General features: G+C 36.0%; 1 protein-coding gene across 5 annotated transcripts in view; it reads left to right on the top strand.

Annotated features, from left to right (window-relative positions):
- The window catches only part of LOC129751349 (serine/threonine-protein kinase NLK), a 306,036-nt gene that overhangs the window by 4,251 nt on the left and 277,790 nt on the right, over window positions 1–23,995 (top strand). For 3 of the 5 annotated variants that reach the window (XR_008738684.1, XM_055746794.1, XM_055746795.1), the window contains exon 2: window positions 4,326–5,382. Coding sequence is in view for 2 of the 5 variants with exons in the window: in XM_055746794.1 (XP_055602769.1) it covers window positions 5,177–5,382 (206 nt within the window). In the remaining 3 variants the exon portion in view is untranslated. The remainder of the gene's footprint in view (window positions 1–4,325; window positions 5,383–23,995) is intronic. The other 2 variants (XR_008738685.1, XR_008738686.1) reach the window with 1 other exon arrangement.

A 23,995-nucleotide genomic window follows, 5' to 3' on the forward strand; every position in this document is an offset into this window, starting at 1 on the left:
TTTGTTTTGCCTAGTGTTGCCAAAATAACAAACGTTACCATAGATATTTATTTTATTTTATTCATCTTCAGTGTTGCTGTTACAACTATTATTTTATTCTATTTTATTAAATTTTATTTATATTTTCTGCATATCCTTCAACTCATCTCTACATTCCTTCTCACCTCTATTCTCAATTAAAACTTTCAACGTAGCGACTTTTGTTTATTTTCACTAAACATAATTCAATTAACCAAATATCCTTCATTTTGATTCCCTGTTTCACATCTATTTTCTCCATCCGTCAAATTTAATTTAATTTCTGCATATCTTCACCTCATCTCTACAGCAGAGTTTGTTTTGCAGATTTTTGATTGAGGGATGTGATGTAAATTTTACTCTCTAATCCCTAATCATGATTTTTTACGAACTCTTTTTTTGGAGAAATCGTTTTCAAACTCGTTTTCGAATTTAGGTTCAAAATGCGGAATCCAGATTCGGAATAAAAATTTAAAATTCAGATTCAGATTCAGCTCGTAGTATATTTTTAAAATCAAGATAATAATATCAATATATGAGAATTTCGTTGAGGAATTCCAATTGCAGGTTATTGCATTTTCATAATTTTTATTGTCGATTCAAAATTACAATTTTTTTATTTTGTGATTTATGTACTGCCGTTCCAAGCAAAACTGTCCCTTGTGACTTTTGGGTCATTTTCACTTTTTTTTTTGCTGGAAACGGTCTCTTTTAGTGTTAAGTTTCGAATAAAAACACAAACAAGTATACTTTGTTCTGAACTTATACGAAATTTTCATCAAAGTGATAGTCTCTATGTTGATAGTTCTACGTAAGAATGTCACACTAGAGAAAATTCTATTAAAAATACGAATTTTATCAAAAAATTTACTTAAGATTAGTTCAAACTGTTGAATATAATGTTATTCACCGGAATGTTTAATGTTATTCTTTGAAATATTTAGATTTTAATTTATAAAAAAACATTTGAAAGATATTTTTCATGAAATGAATCTCGAAGGTGATTTTTGCTAATCATTCAAACTAAATATTAAAATTTCATTCAGGTTTATAAGTAGAGCGCATAAATCAGATTTGAGGCGCCATTGCTTTGGTTTGCTTTATCTCATGCGACATAACTGTTCTCAGTTTATCTCTTTTGAAAAAGCCCAAACCTGACATACTAAGCGCCAGGATATTTTTCAGTGCGACAAGTTGAAAATCCAATAGAAATCTTGTTTTTTTTTTCTCTCGGTTTGAAGCAGTTATATCGGATTTAAGCACAATAATTCGACTATCCTTCCGAGTATGTGATAATAATCTAAATAATATCTTAATCGGTCAGAGAATTCTCATGAATTCTTTTTCCCGCAAAAATAGCAAGGCCAATAGTTATTCCGGGATCGAAAAAGGTCATTCTTATATTTTCAAATCAATATTGCAAGGCAAAAACGCAAAAAATAGTTGGTTTTGTGTTTAAATGGACAAATATGTTCAGTGAGATTACTTGTAGCTACTTTGCCAAGCAAAAAAATGGCCTAAATATTGCTTCTGTGGTGAGTATTGATAGACAACCGGCACTTTTCGGACATCATCGACGTCAGATCCTGCCAATGCGCCATTATCAAGTCAGACCACTATATGGTGATGGTGAAAATGCGTCCAAAACTCTCCGTAGTAAACAACATACGAAACAACCTCAGTTCGTAGCAGACTACGCTCTATCGCTCGAAGCAGTGATGCCAACAGAGGGCGAGCTTGACGAAGCCTCTTTCGCGGAATGTTGGGATACCATCAAGACAGCCATCAACAGCGTTGCGGAGAACGTCATCGTGCATGTGGTACGAACTTGTTCGACGAAGAGTGTATTAGGGTAATGGACGAAGAGAACGCCGGACGGCAGTTGTGAAGAGAAGTACCTGTCGAAACGTGGAAAATCACCGACAGCGGAACAGGCAGCGGGTTCGAATTTTCCAGACGCAAAAAGCCGCCTTGAAGAGCTGGAACAGCTGCATCGTTTCCGGGAAACATGAAAGTTCCATCAGAAACTCAACGCATCCCGCAAAGGCTTCGTGCCGCAAGCCAAAATGTGCCGGGATTAGGACGGAGACATCCTGACGGACAATCGTGAGGTGATGGAAAGGTAGAAGCAACACTTCAATGAACACCTAAATGACACACATGCAGGACATCAAGACGGTGGGGGGAGCTACATCGCCGGTGTAGCCAACGACGAAGAGGAGCCACTCTGAACGTTGAGTGAAGTTAAGGTAGCCATTGGCATGGAAGGAAGGCATCACAGCTAAACTCATCAAAATGGGCCCGGATAAGTTGGCCGATTACCTACACCGAACAGCTACCGGAGGAGTGGAAAGGGGGGATAATATGCGCCATCTACAAGAAGGGCGAAAATTTAGACTGAGAGAACTACCGAACGATCACTGTCCTGAATGCCGCCTACAAAGTGTGAAGATTCGTGGGAAGTCATCAGGCCATGGCGTCGTGGAGTGACGGTCTACTCTTCACATTAATGCAAGTCCTCCAAAAATGCCGTGAACACCATTTCCCTACACATCATCTTTTCAACGACTTCAAAGCCGCATACGACACGAACGACCGTGACGAGTTACGGAAAATCATGGACGAGAACGGCTTTTTCGAGAAGCTGATGGATAGAACGCAGTGTCTATCTCGGCTCACTAGTGACCGCAAAAAATGACACTAGCCGTGAGATTCGGCGGCGAATAATCAGCGGAAGTCGTGCCTATTATGGACTCTACAAGCAACTGCGGTCGAGATGACTTAGCCCTCGCACGAAGTGTAACCTGTACATGACGTTCATTAGGCTGGTTATCCTCTACGGGCACGAAACGTGGATATTGCTCAAGGAAGACCTGCGTACACTATTCGGAGTATTCGAGCGAAGAACCATCTTTGACAGCGTGCAGGTGAAAGGAGTGTGGAGACGAAGGATGATCCACGAGCTCGCGTGACTCTACGGCGAACTTAGTATCCAGAAGGTGGTGAAGGCTGGCCGAATACGCTACGCTACTGTCCTGCAAAACAGGTATTTGCTACGAATCCGGTAGGAACGATAAGAGCAGGGGGGCAACGAGAGAGGTTGTTTGACCAAGTGGAGCGTGATCTGACGAATAACGGATGTCCGAAAAATAAGAGAACGGTTGCCGGAACCATAAGCACTGAAAACTAGCACCATTTCTGCTCTAACGTCAGCTATAGAGCTTGATTATGTGCATCATATGAGCTCTGTGAGTCAACTTTGGCGAAATTAACTGCTGTTTAGTGCAGAAACTGATATGACATCTATGGCTCGGATATTTTTCAGTGACTCTGCTTGTGGACAGGTCCGCGCTAAATCTTTGAAAAAAGCCTTATTTGAATCGAATTTCTAGCAACAGGTGCCCTAAATTTGCTTTAATTCAGCTTTTTCCTTATGCCAGTGCAGTGCTTACATAGTGCTAAAAAGAATTAAAGCTTGCTTGTGTGGTGCCAATTTAAAGCTAAGAAACTAAAGCATTTGTTATTCTGATTTAGAGCTACGTTGCTTTTCAAAAGCATTGTGCAAAGCTGATAAAATGCTAGTTGTAAAATTGCGCTTGATGTGCTGATAAAGTGTAATTTAGTACTTGAATGCTGGTATAAAGCTATAAAAATGCAAATATTCAGTGCTCATGGTTTCTTGGGTCTAGGGATTATGTGTATTAAGTTATGTCGTGAGACGTTAAACTATGAAAAAAAAACTGTTCTGAAAATTTCATAAATTTGCTGCATGTTGTATGTGGAGTACGCTTTAACGCATGTAGGTACGCTTATGAGTCAAAAATATTTTCATCGAAAGGTCAGCCGATTTAAACAAAAAATATCAACACTTTCCGGACACAATTGTGAGCTGGTGTTGCTCAGTACAGTACTAGGTTACTATAATATTTTCTCTCAGGAATCAATGCATATGAATCTTAAGCGGCCATAGACTACACAAATGGCTTGAGCAAATTCGATGATTTCACGACGATTGTTTGATTCTATACTCGCTCACACACGATACAAACATATTTCACGCGAGCACAAACGATTGCTGGCGGAAACAGCACTTAAAATTCTCGCCCTCCTGAAGAGACTCCTTTTTTAATATCTATCGTCTTATGACGATATTCCTCGGGCTTGAACTCGCGGACATCGGCTCAGAAGGCAACTGACTTGCAAACTAAGCTATATCACAAGTCCCTTCAACAAAATATTTCCTATAAAATGTACCTGAATGCTAATACCTATTAAATAACCAAACGATTTTCTTTTTCTATTTTCAGAACCAGAAAATTTCGGAGTGTTGTCACCGGCAAAAAGAAGACAAAAAAAACCCTAAACAACCGAGAGCTAGCTAGCTCATCCCAGGGCCCAACGATTTTCTGGTTTCCAGCAAAAAAAAACCTCCCCCAAAAATACTCCCAGGTGTGCACTCGTAAAACCCTGCTGCTTGGCGGCGCGTAGGTAGAGAAAAAGGTCGTAAAATTTTGAAACCGCAACCGAGAACAGAGCAGAGGCAACAAAAATTATTCCAACGCCAAACGAAATCCAAACCCCTCGTGAGGAAGTGCGGCGTCGTGAAAGTCATCGGTATTTTTTTCTCCTTAGTTGGTCCGGAGCGCGTCGTGTGTTATTGTTTTGAAACAGCACCTTGGCGCATTTAAAAATTGTCATTATTTAATTGCTCATCCGAGTTGTTTCGGAGTTGAAGCGAGTGAAGTGGTTCCATTCTTTTTGGTTCAAGCTCAGTGACAATTGTGCTACCGGAATCGAAATCGCAGGAAAAGTGTTTGTTGGAAGTGTCGAGTTAGGAGCCAAAGTGTGTTCCGTGTCTTGTTTTCTTCTTGGTTTCGATTAGTGATCTGTGTTTTGTGTGTTTAGCCTATCCGTAGGCTTATTGAAAAAAAGAGGCCCGTTTAAAGTTTTTGCTTTGGGTATAGCTCGAATGCGGAGCTAGTTAACAACCCCACAACCCCTCCTCGCAGAAGAAATAAAAGTTAAAAAAAATCAATTGAGGGTGTAGGAAAAGGCAAATTTTCAAAGGAAGCTTCGTGACCGCGTGCGTGTTCTCGAAGCAGCAAGCAAGAAGAAAAAAATCTCCAAAAGTCCAACCCCCCGGCCCGGCCAACATTGAATGGCGGCTGTCGGTGGTCCGACCAGGCAATCGCGCGGGGTCTCTATGAGTGTGTCGATGTCGCTGGTACAGGGTGGTGCAGCTGGGGCGGCCGGCCCACAGGGTGCGATTCTGGCGGCGGCCGCGCCCTACTATCAACCCCCGGCGGTCCCGCAGGACGTCCAGCCGGATCGGCCCATCGGTTACGGCGCCTTCGGAGTAGTATGGTAAGTTTGGGGTTATCATATGCTACATTTATGCATAATCAGTTATCGATAGACATTCCTGCCTCTTATGTTTAAAATAGTAAGAGAAATACTTATTTCTAACACTATTAACTATCCTAGACACAACTTTACCTATACCCAAAGAAACCCTGACTAGCCAAAATATGTACCTTCTGCAGATTTTTATGTTTGTTTTTTATATTCAGCTGACAATTAAGTCTCTTGTTGATACTTTTAAACCTCATAAACCAGCTGAAAAGAAGGTTAATTCCGCTGAATTGCTTTGAATTTTGCCACCAGTATTTAGAACACCCACAAATCAGACTCTACTCCAATAATGAACTTCCTTGGAGGTGGAATTATCGGTATAAGATTCTATCCCGGACCGGCACTGACTAGTTTTCTAATAACTGGCGTTGTCCTTTCAGCGCAACCGCAGCGCATTGCATATGTCTAAAAGAAATCAAATAAAATATATATATATATATATATATATATATATATATATATATATATATATATATATATATATATATATATATATATATATATATATATATATATATATATATATATATATATATATATATATATATATATATATATATATATATATATATATATATATATATCCTATCACAAAACAAATCAGGATGGAAACAGGCAGCCAGCAAGGATATTGTCGAATGATGTATCTGAGCACTGTGTGTGTATGTAAACCGGCATTAGAATAAAAAACCCGATATAATACATTTGACAGTGGATTATAGCTTTTCTGCCAGGCTGTCTGGATACGTATGTCACAAAATAATAAACGAATTATAGAATTATAAATAATTAAATTATGGGCTCTATTACAAAAAACGAGTCGAGTAACTCGACTTGACTCCAGTCACTGTCGAGTCGAGTCGAGCCTGATGTTTGAAAGGGATTTTGAGACATTTTGTTCGAGAGAAACATGAAAACCCAGTTTTATATCAATAACTTTGGTTCCCTTGGCCGATTGCTCTTGAATAAGGTTTTTCTTTAAGCCTAAACTATGACAAATATTTCATCCATTTCATGCATTTCGATATGAGTTAATGGCACCCTTAAAAAAGTAAGTCCACTTTTGAAGTCTAATAACATTTTTATCATAACTCTAAGGCCGCGTTTTCACAAAACTCGCTATTCATGTAAACGAATTGATGCATGCATCTTTAAAATTTTATACGTAAAATACACACTTTTGTAGTTAATTTTGATTTTCAAAATATCAGAATATTTTTTTTAAACTGATGTGAACTTGTTTTTGCACTCACAGAAGTTTTAAAACACTATATTTAATGGTTTTTTAAAATCAATTCCAGCTGCAATTGTTGCACTCATCAATAGAAAAAGCCCCTGGGCGCAAAATTTTGATGAATGTATAACAGTTGAAAGCTTTGCTGGAGCTTTCAAATCAGCTGTCAAATCTGTCAAACAAAAAGCTTCTCTTTTCATCTTAAGTGCACGCTCCTTTTTTTAACTCAAAATTAAGTTGTTTTGGCAGCATTTCAGTGACAACCATCAACTTTGAGTTCGACTGGGCAATCGAAAAATTTAGTCCAAATAGGCATAGTCAAAACAAATTACAGAGCGGTGTAAAGTTATGATACTCCCGGTCAAAACTACAAAGAAACTTCCGGATGTTACTTCCAGCGACTGCCGAACTTAGTTGTGCCTATCAGAACTTAGTTTTGTGATTTCCCAGTTAAACTCAAATTTGAGGGCTGCCACTAAAATGCTGTTTTGAACCAAATCAACTTTATTTTGAGTTTAAAAAAGAGAGTGCCTCAACAATTCACTACTTTTAAGAGCAACTGCTCCAACACCGCCAAGGAAAAGAAATGCCAACGATTCCATCATTTTTATTTCTAAATCGTTGTTGTTCGAAAACTCTCAGGGTAGCGAAACAAGTCTCTAAAATAAGGGGGTTTACTCAAAGCTAAAATAACTTCACAAAAAGGTTAAAAAAAAACAAATAACAAAGATGGCTTTGTATTGGATGGTATTGTATTTGACCCTTTGCCCTATGTGAATCGATGACGGAAATTTGAAGATGAGCTTTAACAAAAGCTTCAACTACTCGATTTTCAACTGTTATACTGTGTTATACATTTTATTTATGTACACATCAATAGAAAGTTTTGTGAAAACGAGGCCTAATGGAAATGAAGCCTTCGGAAGAAATATTTGTCACAATTTGGGCAATTTGGGCGTATTCAAGAGAAATCGACCGGAGGAAACTAAATTTATTGATGAAAAACGGGTTTTTCATGTTTCTCCCGAAAAAAATCTCACAAAATCCCATACAAACTTCACGCTCGTTGAGCGACCTCTTCCCGTGATCCGATCTGGCCCAAATTTGGCATGAGATCTTGTCTACGCCTAGGACCAATTTTAGCCTACAGCGCATAACTTTTTTAAAAGTCGGATCATTTGGGGCACTCTAATTCCCAATCATATGTTTCAAATAATTATACAGTTGCTCTGAGCACCTCCGAAGTGAAGGAAGCGAGGATATAGAAATAATGATTGAATGAAATAATGCTTGAATCTCACTTACTCCAATGCAAACCAGCTGCAATTTTGGAATTTTGAAAATTATCCTTATTTGTCAAGTGAGAATAGTTTAATGCCGTTTTCGTTTATCTCCACTCGCGCGGGGCAAAACTTTTTCTGAATAAACAAACAGAATCGTTACCCGGGACGATGCAAATATATGGTTGCTATACTCACCCTTAGGCCTCGTTTTCACAAAACTTTCTATTGATGTGTACATAAATAAAATGTATAACACAGTATAACAGTTGAAAATCGAGTAGTTGAAGCTTTTGTTAAAGCTCATCTTCAAATTTCCGTCATCGATTCACATAGGGCAAAGGGTCAAATACAATACCATCCAATACAAAGCCATCTTTGTTATTTGTTTTTTTTTTAACCTTTTTGTGAAGTTATTTTAGCTTTGAGTAAACCCCCTTATTTTAGAGACTTGTTTCGCTACCCTGAGAGTTTTCGAACAACAACGATTTAGAAATAAAAATGATGGAATCGTTGGCATTTCTTTTCCTTGGCGGTGTTGGAGCAGTTGCTCTTAAAAGTAGTGAATTGTTGAGGCACTCTCTTTTTTAAACTCAAAATAAAGTTGATTTGGTTCAAAACAGCATTTTAGTGGCAGCCCTCTAATTTGAGTTTAACTGGGAAATCACAAAACTAAGTTCTGATAGGCACAACTAAGTTCGGCAGTCGCTGGAAGTAACATCCGGAAGTTTCTTTGTAGTTTTGACCGGGAGTATCATAACTTTACACCGCTCTGTAATTTGTTTTGACTATGCCTATTTGGACTAAATTTTTCGATTGCCCAGTCGAACTCAAAGTTGATGGTTGTCACTGAAATGCTGCCAAAACAACTTAATTTTGAGTTAAAAAAAGGAGCGTGCACTTAAGATGAAAAGAGAAGCTTTTTGTTTGACAGATTTGACAGCTGATTTGAAAGCTCCAGCAAAGCTTTCAACTGTTATACATTCATCAAAATTTTGCGCCCAGGGGCTTTTTCTATTGATGAGTGCAACAATTGCAGCTGGAATTGATTTTAAAAAACCATTAAATATAGTGTTTTAAAACTTCTGTGAGTGCAAAAACAAGTTCACATCAGTTTAAAAAAAATATTCTGATATTTTGAAAATCAAAATTAACTACAAAAGTGTGTATTTTACGTATAAAATTTTAAAGATGCATGCATCAATTCGTTTACATGAATAGCGAGTTTTGTGAAAACGCGGCCTTATGCTTACCCCCAACACTGACAACTTTTACGGGGTGCAACCGCCTGCTTGAGATTCAAATCTCGGGCAAAACTAGTGGACTTCTGAATTAATAACCGAACATAATAACAGCAGTTAGGGCAAAACTCGTGGGTAAATAGATTGCCACTGCCAATAAACGAAAACACTATAAGTTTGACAAAATTTGCTTTCATGACAAAATGGGCAACTTTGATGAAAATGGATAAAATCGGAAAAATGACAAAACTTACAAATTTGTCAAAACGACAAAATTTGAAAATTTTAAAAATTGACGAATTTATAAAAAATTAACAAAATTAACTAAAATTACAGGGTTAACAAAATTGACGAGAGGACTTGAAAAAATTGCTACAAAATTAACTTAATAAACGAAATATTCACAAATGACAAAATTTGGCAAACTGACAATAATAATTGACATACATATCAATGCTGACAAATTTTCCCAAATTCACAAAAAAAATAGCTGAAACAACAAAATTGAATAACAAAATTGACTAAATTTGCAATATTGAGAAAAAATGACCAAACTGACAAAATTGGTCGAATTTACAAAACTGATAAAACTGTCATAAACGACAAAATGGATAGAATTGACAAAACTGACGAAATCGACAAAGTTTACCAAATTGAAAAAAACGCTATATTTTCAATAAATGACATAAATCGTGATACTGACAATATTGACAAAACAGTCAAAATAGATAAAATTGAAAATTGTCAAAATAACACAAGGTACAAATTAATAGAAAATTTACGGAATCGACAAAAATGGCCAAATTGACCAAATTGGGTGAGTTGGCAAAACTGACAAAACTTACATAATTGACCAAATTGACAGAATTGACAAAATACACTAAAAAATATACTTAAAAAATTTACAAAATGAACAAAACTAACATAATTGACGTAGTTCAAAAAATTGTAAAAAATTGATAATATAGTCAAAATTGACATCTTAAATTTTGTCAGTTTTTTTCCATCTTGTCGATTTTGTCCATCTCTTCTATTTTGTAGATTTTGAGTTTATTTGACTAATGTCAATTCAGTCAATGTTGTCAATTTTGTCACTTCCGTCAAGTTAGTCGAATTTGTGAAAATTGTCTTTAATTGAGTAAATTTTTTCATCTATATACCACTGACTAATTGGTGGGGGCGATGGAAGGTGACACGTATCCACGTGAAATCGTCTTCAACGAATTTTACTATTTGGTTCGAAGAAACTCTCTTGTCAACTGGCAGCGCAAATGGGACGAGGATGAGAAGGGTCGGTGGCTCCACTCGATTATCCCAAAGGTAAGCCTTAAACCCTGGTTTAATAGATTGGACCTGAGTCGGGATTCTATTCGTATATTTTCCCGTCTCATGTCCAATCATTATTCCTTAGACGCGGTACTCTATCGTTTTGACATTGCTGGCAGCAATTTGTGTGGTTGCGGCCAAGGTTTCCATGACATCGAGCATATTGTTTGGTCGTGTGAGGTCCATCTTGTCGCCAGAACGAATTTTATAGATGTACTAGCTGTGCTAGATTTGGACTACATGTTCGAAATCTATCTTTTTCTAAAAGCTATCGATCTTCGTCTATAATTCTTTTTTATTTTCATATTTCCCTTTCTATCTTCCTTTCTTCTCTCACAAAGTGTTAAGTTAAGCCAACAATTGTAAACAACCAAAATCGACTTTGGCTCCTTAAAGCCTAAAGGTATGAGCCGTTTCAAATAAAGAAGTTGTAAAAAAAACCACTGACTAATTTTGACAAAGTTTAAAAAAAATGCCCGAAACAACAAAATTGTCAAAAATAACAAAATTGACAAAATTTGCAATATTCAGAAAAAATAGCAAACTGACAAAATTAGTCAAATTGATAAAATTGATAAAATTGTCATAAACGACAAAATTGGAGGAATGGACAAAACTGACGAAATTGAATTTTAACTGCATTCAAAAAATTTACAAAAATGGCAAAATTAACAAAACTAACATAATTGACACAATTCACAAAATTATCAAATATTACAAAGTTGATAAAATTGACATTTAAATTTTGTCAATTTTGTCAAATTGGTGCATGCATTCTATTTCGTCAGTTTTGTTAATTATGTCAATTCTGAGACTGTTGTCAATTTTGCCAATTTCTTCAAGTTAGTCAATTTGGTTAAAATTGTCTTTAATGTTAATTTGGTCAATTTTGCATCTATGTCATTTTTCTTAATTTTGTCAATTTGTTCATTTTTCTCATTTTGTCAATTTTCAAAATTTGGTCAATTTTGTCAATTTCTTCAATTTTGTCCTTTTAGTCAAAAATGTATATTTTGTCCATTTTGTCAAAATTGCAAATTTTGTAAATTTTGTAATTTTCGACAATTTTGTCAAAATTGTCAGTTTTATCATTTATGTTAATTTTGTCAGGTGTGTCAATTTGATCAGTTATGTCATTTATGTTACTTTGGTTAATGTTTTGAATAAGTCATTTATTTATGTCAACTTTGTCATGTGTGTCATTTTTTGTAAAATTTGTCAGTTTTATTTACTTGATCAATTTTATCAATTTTGTCAATTCTGTCAACTTTGTTAATGTTGTCAAACTTCAGTCATAATTTAGTCAATTTTGTAAAAATACGTCAAACTTGTCAATAAAGCAAATGAAGGAAGGCTTGATATTTTAAAGGAAATGAATTTTCTTTAAATTATCTTGTTTTTTTGACATCCTTCAGATCGGCCGACGCACCCTACGCGACCTGACTGAGAATGTTAAAAAGTAGGTTGTTAGGTAGAATTTCCGTTTATTCGCAGAATTCCTATAATTGTTCCGATAGTTCCTTGAAAATCTTTTCCATTCCCGTTTTCTCTTAGAGATATTTGTGCTTACGAGAATTGCGTTGGGCGAAGAAGTAGCGAAGTGATCTTACAATCGCTATCGTAGCATACGATGATCAAGTTTCTATGATTGACCTGAATTGTGCTCCTTGGTGCAATCCACCTCATGAATTTATGAAAAGGGGCTTCCGGTAAAATTTTCAAAAATATGATTAAAAAAATGAGCTGTGCGTGCGTACGTATATCGTCATTTTGCTTGGGAACTCGAGTCTTTATGCCAGTAGCGCTTTTCCAATAATATCATCTTTGGTATAGTACAGTTTTCAGCGGCACAGCAATTTGGCAGTGGATTTTTTCAACCTCTTCTACGGGTGTAGCAATTTTCTTTTTAATAAATTTTCTTAACTTTTTCTTAGTCTTGCATTGAGTCAGAGTTCTGTTACAGCATCACCATCTGAACGCTAGAACATTTTTCTCAAAATAAAGCATTTTTTCTCATTACACACATGAGCAAAATACTCTTCCCACGGTTAAGTAAGTTACTCATGGCTCAATAATCAGCCAGTGGGGCAGTTTTTTACTTCTTTGATCTATCAAAATTCCTCCAACGGCTAGGTAATCGCGCGACGACAAAGAACTCGACAATATGAACGATAAAAAAAATGCACACACATCCAGCGCAGCGCCAAGTAATTTTACTTCCGCAAATTAATGCTCGCTCACCCATTCGATAACAACGGAGGAACGAACGAATGAGTGCATCATCCCCAACCTCATCATTGCCGCCCAACATTCTCGCGAAAACAAGACAAACGATCCAACTGCTGAACCACTTTTGTCCATCCACTGACTGCAACATCGATGGATGGATGCATGTAATATTGCAGCAGTCAGCGGCAAAAAGCTATTTATGTCTGAAAACCCCCAAGAGTAGGAGGTGTTGAACTAGCGTCATCTAAAAGGTAATAAAAAAAAAGGTAAAGTATAAATGCATAAAAACGGCACAATTTTCACACGACCTCGGGCCGCCGACGATGCCGACGGCTAAACTTGATGTTTATAGACAAACGAACGAACGGCGGAGTACTTATCATATCAACACCCAGCCTAGTCAGTCCCAACCAGCCAGAGACCGCGATCAGGCTATGTGCAGGAACACAACAAACGGAAAGTGACGTTATGAGACGCCTGTCGGCGGAGCACACCACAATAACAAAAACAACTGCGTCGACGACAATAACAAGAATGAGCAGCTCGGTTCGGTCACGGCAATTTCAATCGGGACCGGAGTGATCGGAGTATCCGCATGAGTTTGAAATGCTTTCCTTTGTAAGAAGATGCATCCTTGGCCTTCTGGTGCCTATCAATATGTTGTTTTGTAGTAGGTAACTCCTGTTAAAAAGATTTATTTACATCAAACATGTCGATCCGGTAAATATAGTCTCATAATTTTGAAAGCATCCCATGTATAAAACTATTGCATGGCATTTTTTCCGAGTGGATAGCTTTGACAAATATCTTGAAATCTTCTCTTCGTGGACGATGATCTTTTAACTGCTTTTAAATCCGTAGAATGCTCTCATTATCCATTTTTGAAGTGTATTGCGGAGCTTGTTTTATAGCTCCGTTAGAAAAACACGTACCTGCTAAGCTGGATGTCCATGAGTTCGAATCCAACAGTAAAAATCTAAATCAGTTGTACCGGATACATTTTTCAATAACAGTGCGTCAACTACATCGTTGATATAAAGTCGCGATTGACATTTAGGCTGATGTCATGCTGAAGCAACTAGCAACGCAACGCGTTCACACGACAAACCAATTCTCATTTAATCTCCATGGAAAAAGCGCAGACCTGTCATGCTGAGCGCATTGGAAAGCGCGACAAAGCTGATGCCAGGGTGTTTTGAAGCGCGACAAGTAGAAAATCCAATAGGAATCTTGTTTTTTTCTCGGTTTGAAGCAGTGATTTCGGGTTTTAAGCACAATAGTTCGAAGATTCGTCCGAATTCGTGATAATAAACTAAACAATATCTTAATCGACGAGAAAATTTTCATAAATTCTTAGTTCCCGCAAAAAAAAAACAAAGAATTTTGTCGGTTGAAATTTCGGCATTTCCGCAATCCGGATCATGATCTGATGAGTTTTTAATGGCTCTCGAAAAAAAGGAGACTATTCCAAGCATTATACAATGTAGAGAAGTGATGATTTGTAGTGAATTTTGAAAGCATCATGGCGCACCAGCATGACATACCAATGCGTTGCATTGCTTTCTTATTGGAACCTAGAACGCAAAGTGATGCTTGTCGCCTCAGCTTGACATCAACCTAACAGTTATCAAAGTTTCCATTTTTCTGCAGTATAAGTTAATGTTTGATAGCAAAAGCAAAGACCTTCATTTACGAAGACATTTAATAGTTTTGAATATCCACTTCAGATTTCATTTAACACACGGGATACCCTCTTCTGATCTTTCTCACATAATGCTGAATAATTTTGGAGAGGAAGTTCATAAAAGGTAGATGATGCATGCCTAATAGGCGCGTTTGAATTTGTTTCACCATTCGAAATGACAAAAGTTAATATTATTTTCAACTCTTTCAGGTCGTATGAGAGTCATCAAAAAAAATTCTGCTTCCACTGGAATATCAATAATAAAAATTTCAAAAAAAAAACGGATCAAAAGTCTCTTCTATCTAGTTAAAATTTAAAAAACAAAAATACTTGAATTGTGTTTAAACAAACAGTAAAGTGTTTTTCGGTTAATGATAAAAAAAGAAGTTGAGTTATTCAGTCAGGTTGTTTTTTTTTGGGGCCCACAAATTTATACATGAAGAAAAAAATATATATTTTTGTAAATGTTGATCGTTTACACTTGCTCTAGAGTACCTTCTCAACTGAAAACTCTTCCGGAGAATGCATATCCTCACTTTTTGTTATTAAAAGTGGTTTATTTTAGTGATAACTTTCACTTTTGGGGATTTTTTTTTATTATCTGACGGGTTTGCGCCGGGGGTTTTCGAATTTTCTTCAAAATTTAAAATTTTGTTCGTTTCAGCACCATAAGAAAACATGTGTTTTTGCAGTTTTTAAAACTTATTTTTCGAGTTAGATAACGTTTGAGTTTTTTTGAAAAAAAATTACCCTCTTTTCAAATGGTCATAACTTTGCCAATTTTCAACGTAGAATATAAAATAGCACCTCAAAACGCATTAACAGTTTACCAGCTATCTAAATAAAATAATAACAAAAATTGTATATTGATTCTCGGTATAAAATTAAGTAAATATGTTAAAAATAACGTCCAAAAGTACCGTCTGCACCACCAAAATTTTTGAAACATATTTCATTTTATAGTCCAATTAATTTCACAACTTTCATCTGAAGACACCAAAGTGGGCCATAAACTCCTTCAAGAGTTATGAAAGAAACAGTGACAATAAATCTCTTTTTTAACGTCAAAAACTAACAATTTTCGAACAACTGCACTCACATATAGGGACTTCGTCTCTTATCGTACGCAAGTGCACCGGGGGTTATAAACCTGCAAAAAATACCATTTTATAGTCAAATTAGTTTTACAACTTTCACCTGAAGACACCATGTGCTATTTTTTATTCTACGTTGAAAATTGAGAAAGTTATGGGCATTTGAAAAGAGGGTAATTTTTTTTTTTTCAAAAAATCTTAAACGTTATCTAACTCGAAAAATAAAAGTCTTAGAAATCTGCAAAAACACATGTTTTTTATGATGCTGCAACGAACAAAATTTTAAATTTTGGAGAAAATCCGAAGACCCCCGGCGCAAACCCGTCAGATAATTAAAAAAAATCCCCTTATGCTTGTAAAAAATAAAAACGTTCTCTGAATTGGGCCCCTAAATACATCATTCCTATTTCCTATTTTGAAGGACAGTTCAGTGTCTGTTCATTTTCATAGGATTTTGTTATTGTTCGACAAATTCATAAGGCGCTTGATACATCTTCAGTTAAGTACATGTTCAAAAAATGTTTTCGATGTATTTCTGTTGGAAACACCTTATTCTTTTTTCTGATTCAAAAAATACAAATTAAATCATTACGGACAATTGATGCGACTTTATATTTTTTTTATTCGATATAAACCGATTCGCATGCCTACAGAATATTCTAAAAATAATTTCATTTGAATCGTTTGAGCCATTTCGGAGGAGTAGTACTACAAACACTGTTACAACAAAATTTCATATAATAGATGAATAAAATTCTTGGTTTTTGTTATTTGTTAAATTTGCGCGTTTACTCCATTTGATGTAATTACTTATCATATGTGTATGAGGTCCGTAATCATACATATTCATTAATATCATATTACAAAAAAAATCAGAATTTAAAAAGCAAATTTCACCCTGAGCATGGGTTTAAAAATTTGGATTAAGATTTCAATTTAGAGCTTGCATCAATATATCAATATAAATATTTGACGCTGGACTAAATTTCGATTAATGTACCAGATTCAGAATCCAGCACACATATATCAGGCCCTTAAAACGCATTATAACAAATAATTGTAAACTAAGTTTTGATTTATGAATCAGTAATTCAATCCGAAATTTATTGCTCATGGTCATATTTCAAAATTTCAGAAGCCAGAGTACGAAAGTTTTTATCAAAGACTAAGGAAAAAGTGACAATTTTTGCAAAATACAGTAAAGGTTAAGGTTATACTAGAATTATTTTTTTGCAGCTTGACTTTTCAATCTGCTAACGTTTTATTTGATGTACAAAATCCCAACAAAATTTTTTTGAATGTCTTCCTTTTTTGGTAAAACAACACTGTTAATATTTTTTATGTAATTTTATACCGGCAAAATTAAAATTATCTTTCGAGAAAACCGGGATAAACCGGGAATTTGAAAATGGAAACTCGCAGGCCACCCTGCTGAGATACCTAGAAAAAGTATAAATATTTCTTACAAAATATGAAAAATTATTTTTATTTTATTTTTTTTCCTTCTCAGAAAGTTGTTCGATCAAACAAATGGTTTTGCATTCATAACTGTTTCAATTCTAAATTAACTAAGCTTTATTTACGGCTTGTGTTCTTTATTTTTTGATATCTCATGGTTCTCTAATACTCTCCATGAACTTCGAATATTTGTATATCGGTTTTCAAAATTCGATCATGAAATTTTTCCCATATATCCATTATCACCCTAATCTACAATGTCCAGATACCTAACTTTATAGGCGTCGCGACGCTTATATGCACTCGTGGACACTAAAAGTTGTCATACACAAAGCTTGATTTGATGGTGTGTAGTCTAGATATTGGAAGACATTTTTCGTGAAAACTTTACCTGTAAATTGTAAATGACTAAGAACCACTGTAAGAACGTCAAGTGGGATTGAAATTAAAAAAAAAAAAACCATTCCATCATAAAGCTAAACCTCGTGCTCTCAATAATCATCACACGATCAGCAGCAGCACCATTAACAAGTAAGACCAAGGAGAGTGACGTTTCGACTAGAATGCAACTCTGCTTTGGTCACCTCCATTCCGCGAGGCGGCGATAAGAGCGCGTTGTTGTTTGGGTGCACGTGTTTGTCCACTGTTTTCCAAACACCACCGTTACAGCGTGGTTCTTACGACCTATTTTTGTTGCATCCGATGCACTCTCACGTCATTTGCCGCTTTTGCTCCGAGGCATGCATTCGCGACGTGTGTCCGCCCTCCCCCTCCTTCTCCGTGGTTCAGAAGAGGCCCGGCGAATATGGCGCGATGGGTTTGTTTACAAAACGTAGGTGCGCGATGTAGGTCAACCATTTGTTGACAAGAGTGGTCGCTTTTTTGGCGGAACTCTTCCCGGGCGTTAAGTTCAATGTTGTTCGCCAGCCATCCATTCAGGGACGAGACTTGCTCCCGATAAGCGGGGGTGGCAATAATTATACGCGGTACTTGTCTGGAGCCGTCGTTCGTTGCGCTCATTCGTTGGAACCATGCCAGGCTACAATAATAGCAATTGAAGACGCGATTATCGAACAAGGAAAATGCGGCACTGGCCCGTGGGTTGACGAACGACACTGAACCAGTTGGTTGAATCATTACGACGCTACCGCGTCGTTATCAGATATCAGCGGATTGCCCTTTAAAGGCTGAAAAACGAACTGAGTTTTCAACAATATACATTTTTGTCAGAGATTACAGTTATTAATTGCTTTCATGAGAACAAGTTGAATGCAAAAAAATCAATCCTCCCTCTTGGCAAACGTTTTGCAGTGCCCGTGGGTCAAGAAATTCTTAAATGAATAGTCTGAATACATCCAGCAGCTTTTTTAAATGGGTATAGTGCAAACGATTCTGCCTTCTTTTTCTTGGATACTACACAAGGACAAGACACAAAACCTTACGCTGGGATCTGTCTGGCAAAAGATTGAAATTCATTCCCAACAACGCAGACCGCACATTTTCTCCGGAGGCGAATCAAATTCCTGCTCACAGAAAACTACCTCGTCTATCCTCGAAACTTGCCCTTTTAAATATAACTGTCCTATGTTTGGAACGGTTTCCCCGCACAAATAGGACACTTATAGCATCATCGACAGAAGAAAAACTACACAAACGAGAACCCGAATAAAAAAAAACCAATCCAGGTAGCGATGCTGTTGAGGAATGCGAATGCTGCTGAAAGCAGCAGCCAACCTTTGTGAAATATTCGGATTTTTTCCCTCACTCAGAGGGAAAATTCAATCTCTCGTTTATGTGCCAAAGAAGATAACTTTTTGAGCTCGATTTGAAATCTTCTCACATACCCGCCTATCTATCTACCTGAGAGTGGAATAGTTTTCTACAATCGAACATTCATGCATGGTTTGACCAGGTCAGTTCGCTCGGTCGTCGAATTAGCACCAGTACGCCCCGCCGAAAACCGCAAAATGCTGCTCTACCTGTTCCGCCTAAAAGTTCTTGGAATATTAAAAAAAAAGCGAGAAGAAATAGGCAATCAGAAAAAAAACTTCCAAACTGGTGCCGGTGTCTAAAAATATCGATCCTACCGTCTGCATTTGACAGGGGTTTTTTTTTGTCTGATGTGAAATATAAACTCACGTGGCTGAGTTCAGTTGCCACAACGGTAACATAAACTCTGGAAAGTTTATGAAATTTTTGTTTGAAGAAACCATTTTTTAGTTATTCAAATACTTTTACTATCTGAGTACAAGTTGTATTGATATTGATCTTGGCAGCTGCAATCAATAATTAAAATTTGACAACCATAAGCGATCGTAAGCTTGGAAATTCTGCATAGGTGAATCAACATGGCATACAATCTAAATTATCCATTATTTTGACACTGAAGAAACAAAATGTGAGGTCAAACTAGATGGCCAAACAAACTTTGTGACAGTTGAAAAATTTTGCATTGTTCAATTAACGTAACATGATGGCTAATTTTTCTCATGCTCTAATGAGCATGAGCAATCTATTCAAATAATACTGGCATGGATAATCCAACCATATGAATATTTGTAACCTTAAGGAGAATTTGTTATTCTTGTCGAATTCAATCCTGAAAAATTTATCAAATATCCGAAAGATAACAAGAGTAAAAAGCAAATTCTGAAAGATGGGAGTTTTATTAACTTTTGTATCCTTGATTTCATTAAATTTTTCGATCACAAATTACTTGGTTTATAGATTTTGTGCAATGATATAGTATACATTTTTTTGCATGCAAGCTTTCGTGCAAATTATTCAAATTTATTGGTTTTTTTTAAATTATTTTTTATTATTGTTGTATTTTTCTCTATTTCTGAATCTCAAGATAAAGGCTTTGAAAAAACTAATGATGCGAATATTCAAGCTTACAGAATTTTGTCTCTTAATAAAAACATCTATTGATTTATTTAAAAACAAACAGACGTCAAGTTTTATGATATATTTTTAATGACCCCCGTTGAAAATGAAGAAACCTAACTTTTTGTACAAGCAAACATTAGCGATATTATTTAAAATCACGTAAATGGTTTAATTCGTTTTTTTCCTATTAATCAACGACAGTGATAAACAAAATCTTTTTTTGGTAAATGCAAATTCCATTCGATAAACTCATTTAAAAATATCAGTATGATTACCCTAGATGTTCCATTTCAGTCCCTCATGGAACCAAAAAGTTCGTAAACAATTCCTCATTGAACCAAAAAGTTCGTCGAAAGTTCAATAAAAAGCACTATTGTCACAAATGGACTTTCAATTGTTTATAAGCTCCTAAGGTTGCCAGATTTTTTTCAGCACGTATCCAGGCCAGACAATCCGGGTAATTTTATTTAAACCTGGTAAAATCCGGGCATTTTATTTCTATATTGGCGACCGAAAATCCGGGCAATATCCGGGCAAATTTAGTCAAAACTCAGAGATAACACAACAAAAATCAAGATAAAAAAAATGAAAAAAAAAAATTTTATTCGCCAAAATTCATAAACAGATTTTAAATCGTATGCAGAATCTGCTCAAAATTTTTTGGTTCGGTGGCTAAATAAAAAAAAATTACAACACAATTTAATTTTTTTGTTTGATTTTCCAAATAATCCAGGTGAATTCCGGGCATTTTTCAATAAAATCCGGGCAACCGGGCCGGACTGTTCCCGAATTTTGTATCAAATATCCGGGCATACCCGGATAAAACCGGGAAATCTGGCAACCTTATCCTAGATCGTACAAAAATGTATTATGATACTTTTTAGACCTTCCATGTTCGTCCAAAGTTCGAAAAAAACACTCGAGGGAAACTCTCCCGAGTACCTTTTATTCACCCCAATGTGAACTCCAAAAGTTCAAAATAAAGTAGTTATGTAAATTTTGATAACTTGGGAACTGGACCAAATTCTAAAAATTCAGTATCTTTGAGTTATTGGAAGTGTTGTACACAATTATGTGGAACAAATTTCTTTCAAAAATCTTGTCACATTTGAGTTATGCTACTCAGTGAAGCGCACTCGCGACAAGGGAAAAAAAGAGATATCTCGTATAAGTCCATAATGTGTTATACGAGACATCTCATAATGTCCATAATGTGTTAACATTAAAGCGAAAAACGCACCAATAAGTGAGTTGAACTCGGAACAGAATTAAACACTTTAGTCGTGAAAAAACGAGAAGTGAGTAGTGAGTAGTGAGACGTGAGGAGTAAGACGTGAGTAGTGAGACGATAGAAGATAAACATCTCACGTCTCATGTCTCACATCGCATGTCTTACGTCCCATGTCTCACGCCTCATGTTCCGTTTTTCACGTCTTACGTCTCAATTCTCATGTCTAACTCCTTACGTTTCACTTCTCACATCTCGCGTCTTGCTTCTCTTCTCATGTCTCATTTCCCACATCGAATGTCTCACGCTTCCCTTCCACATTCACGACTTACGTCTTACGTCTTACTTTTCTTTCTCACCGCTCTCGTCTTACGTCTCACTTTCCATGTCTTACTTCCCATGTCTTACTTCTAATGTGCTACTTCTCACGTCTTAAGCGTCACGTCCCACATCACACGAACCATTTCTTATTTCTCATTTTACATTTCTCATGTCTCATTTCTTGCTTCACCGGTTTCACGTCTTATGTCTCTTCCCAAGTAACCAAAAGTCGCATAGTTACATAATCGTGTGCGTTCAAAGTTCACATTTGGCTGAATAAAAGGTACTCGAGAGAAATAACAACCATTTTTTTTGAGTGCTCAATTTAGACTTCTGAACGAACCTGAAAAGTCCATAGAAGTATCATGGAACATTTTTGTGCGGAGTACGCAACTTACACATTTTGAAAATCATATTTGAATATCGTACTTTCTAATGAACTTCTAGCAAACTATTCAGTTTCATACGGAACTTCTAACAAACTTTTTGCTCCTTCGGAACTTCTAATGAACTTTTTAGTTCCATGCAGAAATTCTATGAAACTTGTGTGTTGTTCGAGTATTAGTAGTGTCTAAATTTTTCAAATGATTTTTCCACATACGCTTAGAATTTGTTTTTAAAGTCTCCTTAATCGGTAACAGTTTAATCTATCATGTTCATTTAGATTTTTTAACCAAAAACATTTGCTCTTTTGTCTGAGTCGCGACAATGGCAAATTGGACGAAAATATTTGAAGGGAAATACATAAAAAAGTCAAAATTGTTTGGGAAATGTATATTTTTCAGCGATATTCGAAGCTTATAAATTTTAATTACATATATTCACATGTAGACAGAAACATTTCAATGTTTTTACGTTTTCTACACTAGTAGGAAAACAGTAATTCCGATTCCGAATTCCTTATTTTTCTTCTTGATGAAAGCCTTCGTGTCCAATATCCAGATATTTCTTGAATCCTAATGGTCTCTACAAAGAAAAAGACACTTTTATTTTACAGTAGATGGATACGAAGAAAGTTTCCATATTTCGACAACCTACTTAGATTAGAGGATTAGAGCCTACATGAATCATAAAAGGCATGAATTTATTATTATTGATCACCGAATTTTCGTTAAATATTTGGTCAATAATAATCCCTTTGGAGACATTTAAAAGTTATCAATTTAAGATTTTCAGATAAGACCGAAACAAATATTAATTTCTTCATTTGTCAACCCCACCTCCCTCTCTCTTTTCGAAATTTCCAAAAAATCCGCAAGGGGGCAGTAAATAAAGTCTAAAACGCATTATGGAAATTTTGATAAACTTATCAAATATCTGAAAAATTGTAAGATTGAAAGATTGAATACTATGTGAATAAATAAAATAATCTGAAAGATTACTTTAGCGTAAAAAAAATTGTAGAAGATGGAAATTTTATAACCTCTTATGTTCTTCATTTTATTAAATTTTCGGGAAAAAATATTTGATTTTCTAGGTTTTGTTCAAGAATGTAGTACGCAATTTTGTTGCATACAAGCTTTATTGCAATTATTTCAATTTTTTTGTATTTGCTTTTTTTTATTATTCTTCCCCTCGCGATGTTCAAACTCAGAGTGACAAAAGATGGACTTGAAATGAGTTCCAGTCTAGCTGGAAAAAATTCCTTCATTTTAAGCTGTTCAGATTGAATTCAGTGACTTCTATCTAATAGTATCTGTGATGTTTTATAATAAAAAATTGTGTTTCCTACTTCTATCTAAAGAAACAATGGTTTTAAGGTTTTAACGAAAATTTGTTCTTTATCGGTTGTTTTCAGCTAACGGATAAAACAACCAACTAGGAGTTGTGGATTTCACGAAATCCTTTTTACGATTTGTGACTAACGTTGCGACGCTTGTGCAGCAAGTCGTCGTAGGGCCACATTTTCCAGGCTTACTTAATCCTGGCACCCGCCTTGAATAAGCAGACTAGCATAATCCAATGAAGGGAACCTATGGGATTTTCTGCCTCCTCGAATATGGTGCACATTTCCGTGCACTTCATTGGCAAAGTCCGATGCACTCTATGCTGCCACTATAACTTCGAATTAGCTATGCAGTTGTTCAGCTGAATGCATTCATGCATTCAGGTTATAGTGTTTAATTAATCGTAATCCTGAGGGTTTTGGTGAAATTTTGCGTCATAAATATGTAGTTGGAATTCGAATCCAAATTAAAGTGGATCAGAATTTCGGAAAAACGCCACACCATTGTTTAATTTCAAATTCCTAGAATCCAATCTTAAAACTTTTGAAATAAATACCGAAAATTAACAAAAAAATATTTTACAGGTTGCATAAGACGAACCAGATGATTTCGATGATTTATTTTTCAAAACTGCAACATCACCCACGCGCTTGAGGAAGGCGCTTCCATTAAGCGGCAGCACTAGATTCAATTTCATAAGAATCACTTTTGCCAATCTCGAAACGATCTCGATCAATTCTCGGACCAGACAGACGGCTCGAGTGAGAGACACTCACACACTCTAGTGGGGCGAAACAGAAGACAGAACTGACCTGTATTCAAATTACCCTCTTGATCTTGATCTCTCAATCCAC

Source organism: Uranotaenia lowii, chromosome 3 (assembly GCF_029784155.1).
Source record: "Uranotaenia lowii strain MFRU-FL chromosome 3, ASM2978415v1, whole genome shotgun sequence".
In the NCBI taxonomy this organism is placed as follows: Eukaryota; Metazoa; Arthropoda; class Insecta; order Diptera; family Culicidae; genus Uranotaenia; species Uranotaenia lowii.